This window comes from Cervus canadensis, chromosome 18 (assembly GCF_019320065.1).
Source record: "Cervus canadensis isolate Bull #8, Minnesota chromosome 18, ASM1932006v1, whole genome shotgun sequence".
Taxonomy (NCBI): Eukaryota; Metazoa; Chordata; class Mammalia; order Artiodactyla; family Cervidae; genus Cervus; species Cervus canadensis.
The window spans coordinates 47,236,216-47,253,165 of NC_057403.1; the positions used below are offsets into that span (position 1 = coordinate 47,236,216).

Sequence of the window (16,950 nt, forward strand, 5' to 3'; positions counted from 1 at the left end):
TCATTTCTTATGGTGACTTAGGTTTTCTCAAATGTACTCCTTACTTCCTTCTGAGTCTTCTCTGAGTCATTAATATCTATATTTCTATGAATAATCTTTTACAGGTAATATAGGCATTTTTCTATCACACTCCTGAAAATTCTAGTTGCTGCCCACTGCCCAATCCCAAAGCCACTTGCGCACTTCTCTGGTGTTTGTAACAGCATCCCCCTGCTCCTGGTACCAATGTCTGTTTTCACTTCCTATTGTTGCTATAGCAAATTAGCATGGACTTAGTGGCTTAAAACAGGAACAGATTATTATCTTACAATTCTGTAGGTCAGAAGTCTGGCAGGGATCTCACTGGGCTAAAATTGCAGGGCTGTGTTCCTTTCTGAAGGCTCTGGAGAGAATCTGTTTTCATGCTTTTTCCATTTTTAGAGGCTGCCCGCATTCCTTGGCTTATGGCCCCCTTCCATCTTCAAAGCCAACAGTTGTATCACCCTGACCTCCTCTTTTGCCTTCCTCTTCTGCATTAAGGACCCTTGTCATTACATTGGGCCCTCCCAGATAATTCAGCATAATCTCTTTATCTGGAGGTCATCTAATTAGCGATCTTAATTCTATCTACAACCTTAATTCACCTTTGCCAGATAATGTAACATATTCATAGTTTCTGGGGATTAGGACATCACATTTTGTGGGAAGGGGGCAGCATTATTCTGCCTACTACAATCTCCCAGACGGGGCTTTGCCCAGGCTGTTTCAGCATCCTGCTGTATCTGCCACCAACTGAGGCAAGAGGCCAGCTACAGGGACTCTCAGTGGCTACAGGCACCACTTCAGGTGGTCCAGTGGCTAAGACTCCATGCCCCCAATGCTGGGGGCCCAGGTTGTACCCCTAGTGAGGGAACTAACTCCAACATAATGCAACTAAAGATCCCACATGCTGCAACGAAGACCTGACTGAGCCAAATAAATATTTTTAAAAAAGAAGGCAGCCACATTCATTGGTGCTTAGCATCAGAGCCAGCTTCTGGTGATCCACTACTGACTTTGCCCACTTTGGGACACATCTTTGTGGCAGGTGAGCTTGTAAAGCGTGGGGCCTCTTCGTGGCTCTCCTTGAGTTACAGTGCTTGGCACCGAGCAGCTTCTGCAGTGGGGCGGGCTCTGAACTGGGCCTGGAGAGGCAGTGTAGTCTAATGGTCAGTGAGTGGCTTTGGGGTGGGGGTAGTGGTCCATTTGCTACTTGCTAATGCCGTGTGCTCAGAAAGTTTCTTTCCTTCCTGGAGCCTCAGTTTGCAAGTTATAAAGAAGGAGATGTAATAACAGCTCCTGTCTCAAAGTGATGTTGTCAAAACCAAATGAGAAAATGCTGGCAGAGGATCTGGTTTATACACAATGTTCCATGAGCAGTGACTGCAGTGGTTTTTGTGAGTTTAGTCCTGACTCTGTCTGCTCCCGCCTTGTGGCCTCTGTTTCCCCATCTGTGGATAAGATGAGCGATGACCCATTCACTTCCTCTTGCCTCCCCTCCCCCTTGCGCTGATGTTGATTCTATGTGTGTGCATGTAATTGAGTCAAGGAGTGTTCAGGGATGGGTGGCCAGCTTTGCCACCTGGTAAGAGGTAAGGAGAAGGGCAGGCACTCTTGTCCCAGGTCTCTCGCTGGACTCTATGTCCAGTGTTCTCTCCTCTGCCCCAGTGCGTCTCCCACAGGCACCGATCCGCCTGCTGTGTGCAGCCTGGACTGTCCGCGGGGCAGCGTCCAGGGCTCTCAGCCCCCAGCACAGTCCCCCGTGCTGGAGGTACTGGTGGACCTGGTGGAAACTTCACTGCCGGGGCCGCTCAGCTTTTGTCCGCTCTGGAGCCTGGCGGTCATTTTTATTCACCTGAACGGACCTGCCCATTCCAGGAATGTCCTAGAAACCTGGAAGCTGCCTGGGCATCAGCTGTTTCCACCTTCCCGCCCACGGCAGCAACCCCTCCAGTGTTCCTTTCAGAGCCATCTATTTCTCGTGCAGAGCTTCAGTGAGGGATGGCTCCCCCCACCTCCCTAGCCTGTGCCCCTCGCTGCAGGAAGGGCCCTTTCTGCAAACTCTCAAGGGCTGGCTACTCTCCCCCGGCATCTCGGACTTCCTCTGCAGCTCCGACCTTGATTCTCTGTGCCAGGAGGAGCATGGAGCTGAGGGTCCCAGCCATCCTGGGTGGCGGCCACTTGACTCCACCCGGTCAAGGTGCATCTGAGGCTGTGCTGTCAAGGCTGCAGACTCAGCCCGCAGAATTGACCCAGTGTGGCCACGTGAGCTTGGGGTCACCTGACTCTTTCTTCCGCTGATATATCCTGAAGCCCAGTTAATGTTCTTTTTACTACCTAATTGAGTTTTTATCGAAGTTTCTCCCCACTTTTATGCTTATTTTTGTTCTCTTCCTGCAGCCGACAGCAGAAGACCCATATAACCCATTTCCTATCAGCCCTTTTTGAGGATTAGTCATTTTTAAATGACTGCAATTTCCTTTTTGAAAGTGATTTTTATACTCATTTTGTTCTGTTTCTTTAGCTGTACTTACTCTAGGTGAAAAGGGGAAGCCGAGGATCTGATATTAGTCACTGGGTTTCCCTCTTGATCTTCTGCTGTGACCATACCCTCTCCCAAAAGATAGAAGCAGAGTAGCATGGTGGATCAAAGAGTCGGACACAACTGAGTGACTGAGCACACACACACACAGCCTGGTGGGTGAAAGCACCGGCTCAGAACCAACTAACTAGGTTTGAATCCTGGCTCTCCTGCCTGCAAGCTGTGTGGCTTTAGGTAAGTTACTCAGCCTCTCTGTGCTTCAGTTTTCTCACATGAGCAGGGAAATAATAAGAGTAGTGCCTATCTCATTGGGCTATTGAGAGGACTGAATGAGTTAAAAGAACGCCTGGCACATAGTAGAATTTATCAAATTGGGAATAAAAACGTGGCTGGGACAGCTGGTCTTTCCTTGAATCTGCCTTCTCCCTGAGTTCTGAAACGTTCAAGTTGAAGGGGATCTCGGGATTGCCTTCACCCTGTTTCTGCCCCCCTTCCCCTTCTGCAGTCTGCCCAAGGGCGTGTGCTGCAATGGTTTCATTTGTGAGATGACTAACAGCATGACGGGAGCGTGGTTGCTGTAAGGACCCCCCTTCTGCCGACCCCTCCCCTGCGCATCCATCCTGAGTGCGCTGGCCCTGGTCCTCTCTCCAGCCTGCTCCTAGAACAGTAAGCTAAGTGCCCCTCACACAAAATGCATCTGGAGGGATGGGACGGATGGCAGCAGCCAAGGTTAAATGTTATGAGAGTGAAAGGCTTTGAACAGGGCAATCTGAGTTGGGTCTTTTATTTGTCAACATGCCCATTTCCCCTGATTGGGCCTTTTCAGTTTAAGGAGCCTTATTTCAATTCAGATGATTATAATCTCAGCAGTTGCTCAGTTTGTTGCTCCCAAAATAATGTGCTTTGCTGTAGTTTTGAGACTTGTTTACAGAAAAATAAAGCCAGCCGGGCAGCTCTGTGATGAACCTCAGGGGGCTGTGGTGCCCGGGCAGGTTGACCCTCGTTCCCAAAGACTGGGTGGATGAGGGGGTGCTGGGGAGAGTAGACCCCGAGATCCTGGCCACACACCGCTGGGGCCTCCGGCTGTGTGACTGAAGGCAAGTTACTCACCTCTCTGAGTCTCAGCATCCTCATCTCAAAAATGGGATGTTACCGATGGGAGGATGAAAGGAGAGTATTAATTGCGGTAATAGAAGCACTTAGCTCAGTGCTGGCACTCGGGACATGCTCACTAAATGTAGCTGCTAATTTTATTAGCACTAGTGGTACTCATTAGTGCTAATTATGATTATTGGCCAAATAGCGCTTTTGTTTATCAGCTTTATTGAAGTATAATTTGCATACCCTAACACTCCCTTGTTTTAAGTGAGCAGTTCAGTGACGTTTAGTAAATTCACAGAGCTATGCAGCCCTCACCGCAGTCCAGCTCGCAGGCATTTCCATGATCTCTGAAGGACGCCTCTTGCCCATTTGCAGTCAGTCCCTGCTCCCTCCTCTGGCCTCAGGCAATCACTAATCTGCTTTCTGTCTCTACAGATGGGCCTGGTCTGGACAGTTCATGTGAATGGAATGAGTGCTTCTTCACATTAAATTTTCTCATCCACCCCTCATGGCGCAGCTCTGTTTCAGATGTGTGAGCTGACTTAGAGTTTAGGGGCGTGCTCGTGGGGTGACCCGTGAACGCAGGAGCAGGGTTCATCCTTGGGCACAGTGAATGAAAGACGTGTGCAGGCTTGGTCTTTCGGGTCAGGTGTCTTCCTTGCACCCATGAACCAGCTGGCTTTTGAGCCCGGATCCTCCACTTGTCAGCCAGCTTTGACAGCTCCTGGGCCTCGGGGGCCGCTCCCCACAGTGCAGGCGGTGGGCCATCCCGGTGGCCCTGTTGGGGCTCAAAGAAGAGTCAGACCGTGACTGCTTGGGAGCTTGTCATGGGGCCCCCCCTCTCCGTCTCACCTACGCAGGTGTCTTGCACGATTGGCCTGTGTCAAGGGGCCTGACAGTGGGCAGGCCTGGCGCTGTTCTTCCCTGGGGGGGGCCTCACATGGCTGTGCCTCAGTTTCCTCGTCTGTCCAGTGGGAGGGGCCCTGGTCCCCACCTCCTCTGTGCTGGAGACAGCCCTTAGTGATGCACATTGGAAAGGCTCCATGGCAGTTTGCACGAGTCTGAGCTGAGACATCAAAATAATAAAAAGTCAGTGGAGCCCAGCCTGGGGTGGGGGCGAGCGGGTCTCCCCAGCTGCCCCAGCTCCAGCCATCTCCTCCCTTGGGTCCCTTTGTCTGCACCCTGAGAAGCCAGCTGGCAAGAGCCAGGAATTAGCAGGCAGGGGCTGGGGCACCTCCTGCCACATCTAATCCAGGGAGCCGGCAGCGCTGGGTCCTTCCCGTCTGAAGGCCCCATAACATGAGGCCCCCAGGGGAGTGGGTGCCCTCACTCTGGGAGGCACCCCATACTGGGCTGGGTGACTGGGCTTTGGGGGCGGGGAGACTGCAGACAGATCGGGGCTCTGGAGAGCAGCATCCTTCTAGGCAGAGCTCTGCCAGCCGTGCCAGCTGGGGTCAGGCACATCTTCACGGGGTCAGGGCCAAGGGCCCAGGTGGGCACGAGGGTGGGGGTGGGACCTAGGAGCAGGCTCCGAGCCAGCTCTGAGGGGCCCTGGAAGACCCTCCAGCAGGCCTTGTTGTCTTTTCAAGTCTTGGGATTGGCAGTTGTGAGAGCCTGCGGGTGCAGGGCCCCTGGTCTGAGCCACGCGCCTCCATGATGGTGTGTGTGCTTGTGTCTGCAGGTGAGTGTGTGTATATGTCCAAGCCTGTGTGTGTACGTGGATGTGATAATGTAGGAATGGAGGTGTGTGCGTATGAGAGAGAGAGTACGTGACCGTGTGATTGTGTGTTTGTGATGGTGTGTATGACTGTGTGTGAGTGTGTGTGTGTTGGAGTTCACATGTGAGTTGCAGGAGTGCTATATGAGTTGTATGTGTGCGTGAGTGTGTTTATGTGTGCAGGCGTGTGAGTGGTGTTTGCCCAGCCTGGGAGTGAGGTCCCCTGCCTTTCCCTTCTAGAAGATCTGGGCTGCCTCTAGCCAAGAATTTCTGGGTTACATCTGTGAGGGCTTTTCTGAAGACTCAACCAGGCTGGCTGGGGGCCGGAGAGGCGGGACAGTGGTCTATTTCCTCGGGGTTATAAGAGCAAGGTCAGTGCAGCCGAATCTGAGCTTTCATTTGTCTCTCCTGTCCCTAGCAGCCTGCAGTCCCTTTCATTCATTATTAAGTCTTAAATCCACCCAACACGAAACCTGAGCCATGGAACTCACTCCCTGCTCAGGCTGCTTTGGTTCAATCCCTGCCGCGTCTCAGGAAACTTCACTGGTTTAAGTTGCTGGGTCCAGTGTCCAGAAACGGCCAACCCCCAGTTGGTTTAGTTTTCCTCTGAGGCTGGCCTGGCCGGCCAAGGCAGGGGGTGGGGGGCCTTGGGGGTGGGGGGTGGCCCCTGTCCCTGGGGAAGGTGGGCCATGCCGGTTGTTTGTGCAAAGCCCCACTCCCCACCCCCACCTGAGTGGATTTAAGGGCCCATGAGGCGCTGAGCTCTGAGGCCATCTGGGTCCTGGCCCCACCTCTGATCACTGCTCCTTCGGGCCATCTCCCGGGGTTCTGAGTGGACGTGGGGAAAATGCAGGGGTGGAGGGGGACAAAGAAGACCACCGCCCTTGGGATGGTTTGAGCTGGGAGCCCCTCGGCTCCTTCCCAAGTCCCCTACTCCTGCTTGTTCCCTTGGGCCTGAGGTCCTTCTGCCTCTTATATCCATGTGCACCTGAAGCAGCAGTCCCAACTTCAGTCCCCCTTCCCCATGGAATGTAGCATGGTTGAATTCATTAAAAATGCATTTTATTTTCTTGTAAAGTTTTGCCCACGCCCATTGCACCCAGTGGGATTTCCCACCCAGGCTACAGGCTATAGTGGGGAGTCAAGCCCCATGTCTTGATCAGGTGATGGGACTTACCTCCTTTTGGCCTGATGGTCTGTGAGGTCATGTCTGGTGAATTTTTTCCCAGCCACCCCCCCACCCCCCCGGTTAGGGAAGTGGCTGAGACCTCAGCTCCTGTTGCGGGGTGGGTACCACATCCAGCAAGACCCAGGCAGGTGTTGCTGAGGGGCAAGGCACCTCCCCTCCGAATTCTGCCGCCCCTCTGCCACCCCCTCGGCAGATTGGAAGGCCCGCATGTCCACACGCTTCCGGCTCCCCCGGACTCCTTCCTCCCACTCCCCCGTAGCAGTTGGCCAGCTGCACAGCCTCAGCCCGCGAGCTGTCGAAAAGCTGGCTCCGTCCTTGTTTCTCGCGGCCCTGGGAATTGCCTCTAATCTCCTTTCTGCCTCCCCACCCCCCCCCTGCAGATGGTGACGACGACCCACAACTCTCCTGGGTGGCCTCGTCTCCCTCCAGCAAGGATGTTGCGTCACCCACGCAGATGATAGGAGATGGGTGTGACCTGGGCCTGGGTGAGGAGGAAGGGGGCACGGGCCTGCCGTACCCTTGCCAGTTCTGCGACAAGTCCTTCATCCGCCTGAGCTACTTGAAGAGGCACGAGCAGATCCACAGCGACAAGCTGCCTTTCAAGTGTACCTACTGCAGCCGCCTCTTCAAGCACAAGAGGAGCCGCGACCGGCACATCAAGCTGCACACGGGTGACAAGAAGTACCACTGTCACGAGTGCGAGGCGGCCTTCTCCCGCAGCGACCACCTCAAGATCCACCTGAAGACCCACAGCTCCAGCAAGCCCTTCAAGTGCACCGTCTGCAAGCGCGGCTTCTCCTCCACCAGCTCGCTGCAGAGCCACATGCAGGCCCACAAGAAGAACAAGGAGCACCTGGCCAAGTCGGAGAAGGAGGCCAAGAAGGACGACTTCATGTGTGACTATTGCGAGGACACCTTCAGCCAGACGGAGGAGCTGGAGAAGCACGTGCTCACCCGCCACCCCCAGCTCTCCGAGAAGGCCGACCTGCAGTGCATCCACTGCCCTGAGGTCTTCGTCGATGAGAACGCGCTGCTCGCCCACATCCACCAAGCCCACGCCAACCAGAAACACAAGTGCCCCATGTGCCCCGAGCAGTTCTCCTCCGTGGAGGGCGTCTACTGCCACCTGGACAGCCACCGGCAGCCCGATTCCAGCAACCACAGCGTCAGCCCCGACCCTGTGCTGGGCAGCGTGGCCTCTATGAGCAGCGCCACGCCGGACTCCAGCGCCTCCGTGGAGCGAGGCTCCACCCCGGACTCCACCTTGAAGCCGCTGCGGGGCCAGAAGAAGATGCGGGATGATGGGCAGGGCTGGTCCAAGGTGGTCTACAGCTGCCCCTACTGCTCCAAGCGGGACTTCAACAGCCTGGCCGTGCTGGAGATCCACCTGAAGACCATCCACGCGGATAAGCCGCAGCAGAGCCACACGTGTCAGATCTGCCTGGACTCCATGCCTACCCTCTACAACCTCAACGAGCACGTCCGCAAGCTGCACAAGAACCACGCATACCCCGTGATGCAGTTCGGCAGCATCTCTGCCTTCCACTGCAACTACTGCCCCGAGATGTTCGCCGACATCAACAGCCTGCAGGAGCACATCCGGGTCTCTCACTGCGGTCCCAACGCCAACCCTCCCGATGGCAACAACGCCTTCTTTTGCAACCAGTGCTCTATGGGCTTCCTGACCGAGTCCTCCCTCACGGAGCACATCCAGCAGGCCCACTGCAGCGTGGGCAGCGCCAAGCTGGAGTCCCCGGTCGTGCAGCCCACGCAGTCCTTCATGGAGGTCTACTCCTGCCCCTACTGCACCAACTCGCCCATCTTCGGCTCCATCCTGAAGCTCACCAAGCACATCAAAGAGAACCACAAGAACATCCCGCTGGCCCACAGTAAGAAGTCCAAGGCGGAGCAGAGCCCGGTCTCGTCGGACGTGGAGGTGTCTTCCCCGAAGCGGCAGCGGCTCTCGGCGAGCGCCAACTCCATCTCCAACGGCGAGTACCCGTGCAACCAGTGCGACCTCAAGTTCTCCAACTTCGAGAGCTTCCAGACCCACCTGAAGCTGCACCTGGAGCTGCTGCTGCGGAAGCAGGCGTGCCCCCAGTGCAAGGAGGACTTCGACTCGCAGGAGTCCCTGCTGCAGCACCTGACCGTGCACTACATGACCACGTCCACCCACTACGTGTGCGAGAGCTGCGACAAGCAGTTCTCCTCGGTGGACGACCTGCAGAAGCACCTGCTGGACATGCACACCTTCGTGCTCTATCACTGCACCCTGTGTCAGGAGGTCTTCGACTCCAAGGTGTCCATCCAGGTGCATCTGGCGGTGAAGCACAGCAACGAGAAGAAGATGTTCCGCTGCACGGCCTGCAACTGGGACTTCCGCAAGGAGGCCGACCTGCAGGTGCACGTCAAGCACAGCCACCTGGGCAACCCGGCCAGGGCCCACAAGTGCATCTTCTGCGGGGAGACCTTCAGCACCGAGGTGGAGCTGCAATGCCACATCACCACGCACAGCAAGAAGTACAACTGCAAGTTCTGCAGCAAGGCCTTCCACGCCATCATCCTGCTGGAGAAGCACCTGCGGGAGAAGCACTGCGTGTTCGATGCGGCGGCCGAGAACGGCACGGCCAACGGGGTGCCCCCGGCCTCCGCCAAGAAGGCCGAGCCGGCCGACCTGCCGGGCGTGCTGCTGAAGAACCCGGAGGCGCCCAACAGCCACGAGGCGAGCGAGGACGACGTGGACGCGTCGGAGCCCATGTACGGCTGCGACATCTGCGGGGCGGCCTACACCATGGAGGTGCTACTGCAAAACCACCGGCTGCGGGACCACAACATCCGGCCGGGCGAGGACGACGGCTCGCGGAAGAAGGCCGAGTTCATCAAGGGCAGCCACAAGTGCAACGTGTGCTCGCGGACTTTCTTTTCGGAGAACGGGCTCCGGGAGCACCTGCAGACCCACCGGGGCCCCGCCAAGCACTACATGTGCCCCATCTGCGGCGAGCGTTTCCCCTCGCTGCTGACGCTCACCGAGCACAAGGTGACCCACAGCAAGAGCCTGGACACGGGCACCTGCCGCATCTGCAAGATGCCCCTGCAGAGCGAGGAGGAGTTCATCGAGCATTGCCAGATGCACCCCGACCTGCGCAACTCTCTCACGGGCTTCCGCTGCGTGGTCTGCATGCAGACGGTCACCTCCACTCTCGAGCTCAAGATCCACGGCACCTTCCACATGCAGAAGCTGGCGGGCAGCTCGGCCGCGTCCTCCCCCAACGGCCAGGGGCTGCAGAAGCTCTACAAATGTGCCCTGTGCCTCAAAGAGTTCCGCAGCAAGCAGGACCTGGTGAAGCTCGACGTCAACGGGCTGCCCTACGGCCTCTGCGCCGGCTGCATGGCCCGCAGCTCCAACGGACAGGTGGGCGGCCTGGCCCCGCCCGAGCCTGCCGACCGGCCCTGCGCCGGCCTCCGCTGCCCCGAGTGCAGCGTCAAGTTTGAGAGCGCGGAGGACCTGGAGAGCCACATGCAGGTGGACCACCGTGACCTCACCCCGGAGACCAGTGGGCCCCGGAAAGGCGCCCAGACGTCGCCAGTGCCCCGGGTAAGTGCAGCCTGCCCCAGCCTGCCCCATCCCCGCTCCCTGGAGCTCCGCGCATGCCCACAAGAGGCCGCTTGCCAGGCTCTGCGTTTCCCTTCTAGTCGCTGACTGGAGAAGCAGGGCCCTCCTCCAGCGGTTAAGCACATCTGATGATTGCAGTAGATTCTGAGTTCAAATCCCCGTGTATGCCATCTCCCTTCCAGCGGGACGTGGCATGTATCACCCTGGGTCTCATTTGCCAAGTGCTCATCTGTAAAATGGGAATAATAATTGTCGCGACGTCATAGAATTGTTGTGAGGGACCCGTGGCATAGTGTAGGTGAAGGGTTGATACAGTGAGTGCTCTGTCAGTGTTGGAGGTCAGGTCATCTCGGTCTTTGATCAGGGGGTAGACTTACTGGGTCTTCTTGGGCAAGTCACTCTGTTCTTTGGGCTTTAGATTTAGGAATCCTTTGACAATTTGTAAAGGTAACATACACATAAAGGACTTGGGACTTGTCAGTTAGGGCCCCGTCATGCTAGCTAGTAATCATCAACTGGTACTATTATCATCAACACTATCATTAGAGCTGGTACATGGAAGCCCTCGGAATGTTTCCAGTTACTGATTGATCGATCACATTTGTTCTGAGCACCTTTTATTTTGGGAATGTCTGGCAGCCAAGCAGAGCCAGAAACAGACCCTGCACTGGGGCTGCTAGACCCAGGGGAGCCACATGCCTATAACCAGTGGGTTTCAGTGAGGCAGGGGAAGTCTGAGCTACTAGAGGGTCCATGTGGGCCCTGGGAATGCTGACCGTGGGGCACCTGCTGGAGACTGTGTGGCCCCTGGTGTCAGACAGATCAGGCCTGGGGACTCCCATCAAGTCTGTGTTATCTGTTTCCAGACCAAGGAGGTGCCAAGCCGATCTTGGGGGCACCTGTCCCTCGAGGGCCACTGCCGGCGCTGCTGGCAGGGAGGCAGGCTTTGGGGAAGGGCCACCCGCCACGGGTGCCCCTGGAAGATAGGGATGTTTGTGAAGGTGTTCACTGTGGGATCAGACGGGGGCCTGGGACTCTGGGATTTTGCTGGGGGTGGGGGTAGTGGAGAGAGAGTGAGAGAGAAGGAGGGCTGGAGAGGCTGAAGGGAGAATCCGCTGTGGGGCCCTTAAAGGGTCTCCTGCCCAGCTTTCCTGCCCAGCGAGCTGCACGGCCTGACCAAGGTCACCCAGCTGCAGAGAAAGACATATGAATGAGAACAGGGCCATGCTTTCACCTGGGGCCTGAGGCCTCTCAGATGCCTGCCTGGAGCAGAGAGCTCCTTTCAGAGTTGATTGATTGATTGAATTTGTCCTGAGCACCCATTATTTCTGGGGTGCCTGGCAACCAGGGAGAGTCAGAGATGGATCACTTTCTCAAGGTCTTTTGACTGGGCGAGGCCTCTAGGTAAGGATCCACTGGGTCACCCTTCAGGGGTCCTGAGCGCAGTGCACTTACCGCTGCCCAGCTCTGCCCCCCCAGCCTCAGCTTGCTGGCTGGCCAGTGTGGGTGGACTGTGGAGAGTTTGGGCCCTGGAGGCGGAGGGCCTGCCTACCCAGCTGTGATTTGACCTCTCTGGGCCTCTGTCTTCACCTGTAAGCCAGTGCATGCTAAGTTGCCTCTGTCGTGTACGACTCTTTGCGATCCTATGGACCGTAACCCACCAGGCTCCTCTGTCTGTGGAATTCTCCAGGCAAGAATAGTGGCGTGGGTTGCCATACCCTCCCCCAGGGAATCTTCCCGACCCAGGGATCAAACCCGGTTCTCTTGTCTCCTGCATTGGCAGAAGAGATCTTTACCACTAGCGCCCCCTGGGTAAAGCCAGAGGGTAATAGTAGTCTCAATGGTGCCTGTCTCCAAAGCTAGCATCACCTGGGAGGGACCTGGGGGCCGTTCTGTTTCTTAACCAGCATCTGCTCTGGCTGGCCGGTGCCTATTCCTCCTCAGTGTCAAATACTGTGACCGTTTCCTGTGCTGACCTCCGTGTTTTGCCCTGGGATTAAATGAGTCAAGACGTGCTGGGCATGTAGTAACCATCACTTATTATTTTCTCGTTTATAATCACAGCGCACACTGATTGAGGAATAAGGATGTGCCAGGCACTTTCTATCTATTTATTCCTTGTAACACTCTCCAGATGAGGAAAAGGAGGCAAGGAACCATTAGGTAGTTTGCTGTGAGCCCCTTGATTTCAGGAGGCAGAGATGGGGGTTGATCCCAGGGAGAGTGTGGCATCCCAGCCTGAGCTCTTGACCAGCCCTCCAGCCGGCACCTCTGGAGCCCATCCTGGTTGCAAGGCTGGGGTTCGGGGTGGTCAGCCTGGGGCACGGATGGCGGGACAGTGTGGCAGGGCCGGGCGCCTGCCTGTCCTGCTCCCAGGTGCTCTCCCATGCTCTGCTGGTCATGGGGCTGCCTCTAGCCCCCCCAAAGCCTTTGGATATTGAAGCCTCCTCCTTCCCAGTCTCTGCTCTACATCCGGTATCTAGCTCACCCTACTGTGTGAGCACCCACTCTTGTATTGCTTTCCTGGCAACACCCTGGACCTTTGCTATGACCTTTGCTTTGGCAAAGAGGGGACCCAGGCTTGGAAAGGTGGAGCCACACACCCAGGGGTGGGCGGCTGTGGGAGCAGTGCAGGGTTCAAACCTGAGGGGGCTTGTTTACAGGGAGCCTGGCCAGGCTTTCTGCCCCTGTCCCTGGCTTGTGAGAGAGGAGGGAGCTGACATTCACGTCCAGAGGCCTGGGCAGATGGGCCATTTGCAGAAGGAGCTAGACAAAGCCCGGGCACCTCCCCAGCAGAGGCACAGCCTCTGGGGCCTTGCCCCCTGCCTGGGCACGCCTGGGGGCAGGGGCCCAGCTGTCTGCTTGCCCACCCCTCTCTCCCCCAGGACTCACGCATGTGAGAGCAGACTCTGGGGGCTGCACGGGGGCTGGGGGGCTGGCAGGCTGGGACCCTCGGGAGTGTATCCATAGCAACCGGCTCTCTGAGGACTGGGTTCCCGTGGGGCCGAGGCTGCTGTCGGCTGGAGCGTGAAGCACTGAGGTTTCCGCCTCCCCCTCTATTTATGGGTAATAACAACATCGCCCCAGCTCCAGCCCCTTGTGGGCAGACCCCGGCCCTCATCGACTCAGCAGATCGCCACAGTGCCTCATGCTGCTCAGGGTGGGGGGCTAGACTGGGTGCTCACTTGCTACACCTTACTTCAGGGCCAACAGATGGCTGGGTTCAGGGGCTTGTCCAGGTGGCAGCTTTCTGTCTGGGGTGTCAAGACTGTCTGGGGTGGCCTGGGGCATGGAGTCAAGAAGGCAGCCCAGACAGTGGCTCCGGAGGGTGCCTGCCCGGGGTCGAATCCCCGTGCCGCTGCTTATCAGCACTCAAAACTCTGCTTTTCTCCATCCCTGAAGGGGAGCTTGCAGAATCATTGTGAGTATTCAGAACAAACAGTGCCTGCACATAGTAGGTGCTCAGTAAATGTCGGCTGCAGTCATGATCAGGGGATTCAGCAGCAGTGGCTGTCTCTCCCCTCTCCTTCCTTCTCCTCTCCTGTCTCCACATCCCCAGGTGTGTTCTCTTTCTGCCCTGGGTCCCTCTGAGGTTGCTCAGGGCCACGCTAGGGGAGGCAGCCCTCGCCAAGGTCCCAGGGCTCAGCTCCGGTTCTCCTGGGCTGGGCCTTGCAGACGAGGTGCTTTGAATGCCAAGTTCTACCTTTCTGTGGTTATGTCTCCTGGTGGGAGCTGAGGCTCCAGAGGAAGATGGGGTCTTTGAGGGATAGAGAAACGGAGACGGGCCAAGAGAAGGTGTTGAGATGAGGACAGAGGGCCAGCCAGGGTTGCAGCAGGAGGGAGAGTCCTGATCCGTTCCCTCCAGCCCAGAGGACTGCACGGCCCCACCGGCTGCCTGATGTTCTGGACCCTGGGCATCCCTGACCTCACGTGCTTGGCTGGAAGGGCCATCGGTGGGGACAGCTGAGTGTGCAGCAAGCCTCACTGAGTGTTGGTGCTGGTGAACCCTTTTGTGTTCAGGTGTGTGTATGCCTACGAGTGTGAGTATGCATACCTATGTGTCTATGTGTGTGTCTCTGAGGGCTGAAGCACACCCTTGTGCCGTGAGCTGCTTGTGAATCTGTGGGTGCATTTGGGGGTGGTGGGTGTGGCTGTCAGGGTCCAGGGAGAGAGCTGAAAGCCCATGTGTTATTGGGGGTGCTGCCTGAACTTGGGGTCCATGAGGATTTTTCCAGTTCTCTGAAGGTGTTGCACTTACGTGTCCGTGTTACAGGGAGTGAGTTGGTGTGTGTGGTGGTGTGGTGTACCCCATGAATGTATCCATGAAGGTCTTGTGTGTTGGTGAGTTGGAATGAGGTGCATAGGATGCCTGCAAGTATGTGTGTATGTCCTCACATGCATGTCTATGCCTGTGGATACAGGTCATGTATGTATGCGTGTGTGTATATCTGTGCATGTATGTGTGAATGCCCAGGCCCTTTGGTCAGCAGTTCCTGTGACCCCTCCGTTGAACACTTCCTGGAGCTTGCTTTCCCACAAGGCAGGGTCCATTCCTTTTCCTGACACCGAGGGGTGGCCATATGGTTGGGGGACATTTGGGGGGTACCCTCTTGTCCTGCCCAGGCTCCTGGTGACTTATCTTTCAAGCCCAGTGAGCCCACTTCACTCACCTTCCTTGAGGAGGAACAGCACTTTTGGACCAGCCATGGCTGTGGCCTCCGGAAACTTCTAGCCAGGAGGTGGGGGCACTACGTTCCTTGTCCAGCAGTCTCTTCTGGGCTTCTTTGGCGTAGAGCTTCCTGGGCTGTGCTTCATTCTTGCATTTACTTGTTCATTCACTCACTCATTCATTCAGTCATTCATTAAGTGTCAAGGACTCTTACACGGGCTGGGCAGAGTGGTGGGGGACACACGTGTGAGGGGATGAATGATTCTGATGATCGAGAAACTCAGGGTCCTTCTTTTCCATGAGCACAGACCAGGAGTTGAGCCAGGGTGGGATGTGCCCCTCAGAAGCCCTCAGTCCCTGCTGTCTCTTCTGGCTTGAAATCTCCTCTGCCCATTGTGAGACTGACTCCAAAGTTCCGTTCCCCCCACCCCCAGACTCACCCATTCTTCCCGGGGTGTGTCTATGATGAATGCCTGCTTCCAGAACCAGCACTATGGCTGCTCCGAGGACATGCTGAACGCCTAGTTCTCTGGAAACACCTAGGGCAAGGCCCTCTGGTCTCATCAGCGGGGCTCTTGGAGCCTGAGCAGGACCCTGCCCAGAGCCTGAAGCTCCCAGCACCAGCTCTTCCAGTTGGTTGTCCATTCATCTGTTCAACAGCCTCTTAGCAGTTGACAGTCATGATGAAAGTTCAGTGCTTATTAGGTGAGCATTCTGGGCAGGGCCCTGTGCAGGGTGGTGGGGGTCCAGGATCTCTAGTTACTGAGGGATGGCTTCTCTTTATCCCTTCTGCCCTAATAGAGGGCTTGGTGCATATTATTTTGCAACTCTGCCCATCTGCTCAAAAATTCTTCCGAAGCGCTTGGTCTTTGCTGGGACCTCACAGGTGGACAGAACATATTCTGGCCCTTGGGTTCTCATGGTGCAGTGGGAAGCAGACAAATCAATTGGCCATGACAAACTCTTTGGGGCCCAAGTAGGTGGTTTCAGCACGAACTCAGGGGCCTGGGCAGACCCTAAACTCACTCTGGGTTGGGAAGAGAGGGCTTCTCAGAAGAAGTGACATTTGAACAGAGGCCTTGAGGATGGAGAGGGTATTCTGATGGAGGAAATAGCATCCCAGAGATCCCAGAGGTGGGACCAGGCAAGTTCAGGTGGGGCTGAGACAACTGAGCCCCCTGGTGGTTCATCCTGGCCGTATCATCCAGGGATGGGCCTCAGTGCTCAGCTGAAAAAGCCAGTCTTGCCTTCTTTTTCAGAGGTCAAGGGAGGCCCCATTACTCCAGGACACAAAGTGGTCTTCAGAAAACTTGGATACTGTGAATTCCTCTCCCTTCATAGAAACCCACAGTCACAGCCCTTCCCCCCACTTAGGAACAACACTACCTGTGTCCACAGTGGGCTGGTTTCACACTGCAGAGCTCTACTTTTTGGAACCAGTCTTCAAGAAGCTTTGAAACTTTTTATGTTCTCCATTTTTCTGTCCCCTCCCCACAAAAGTACTTGGTCATAGCTCCCCGTGTGTGGAAGCCAGCTCTAGGATGACGTGGGGCCTTATGTGTCTAGGGCAGGTGAGGAGTTCTTCAGTCACCCTTGAGTGTCAGAACTGATGGGAGCAGTCTCTCCTGCTTGTCCACTTGGTTCTTAGGGCAGGTACACAGTTAGATGCAAAGAGAGATGGATGCATAGATGGATGGATGGGTGTGTGTGTCTGTGTGTGTGTGTGTGTGTGTGTGTGTGTGTGTGTGTGAATGTGTGAGTAGATGGATAGATGGGTAAACTGGATAGGTAGGTGAATGAATGGGTAGATTGATGGATAGATGGATGGATGGATGGATAGATAAATGAGTGGGTGTATGGATATATGTATGTGTGTTTAAATAGATGAATGGGTAGGCAGGTTAGGTAGATGGACGGATGGGTAGATGGACAGCTAGTGTGTAGATGGATCGATGGGTAGACCGAGGGTAAGTCAATGGACAGGTGATGGGTAGACAGATGAACAGATCTGTGGATCTGTTGAGTGGATGCAGCAAGCATAGATGAGTGGAAGATGGCTAGGTGAATCTGATCATGCTTCAGGCAGATCAGCCTGCCTCAG

At 55.9% G+C, this 16,950-nt stretch overlaps 1 protein-coding gene across 4 annotated transcripts in view; it reads left to right on the forward strand.

The window, feature by feature from the left end:
- ZNF423 (zinc finger protein 423) overlaps nt 1-16,950 on the forward strand; it is a 341,617-nt gene that overhangs the window by 189,616 nt on the left and 135,051 nt on the right. For all 4 annotated transcript variants that reach the window (XM_043434686.1, XM_043434687.1, XM_043434688.1 and 1 more), the window contains one exon: nt 6,948-10,162. In XM_043434686.1, the coding sequence (XP_043290621.1) occupies nt 6,948-10,162 (3,215 nt within the window). The remainder of the gene's footprint in view (nt 1-6,947; nt 10,163-16,950) is intronic.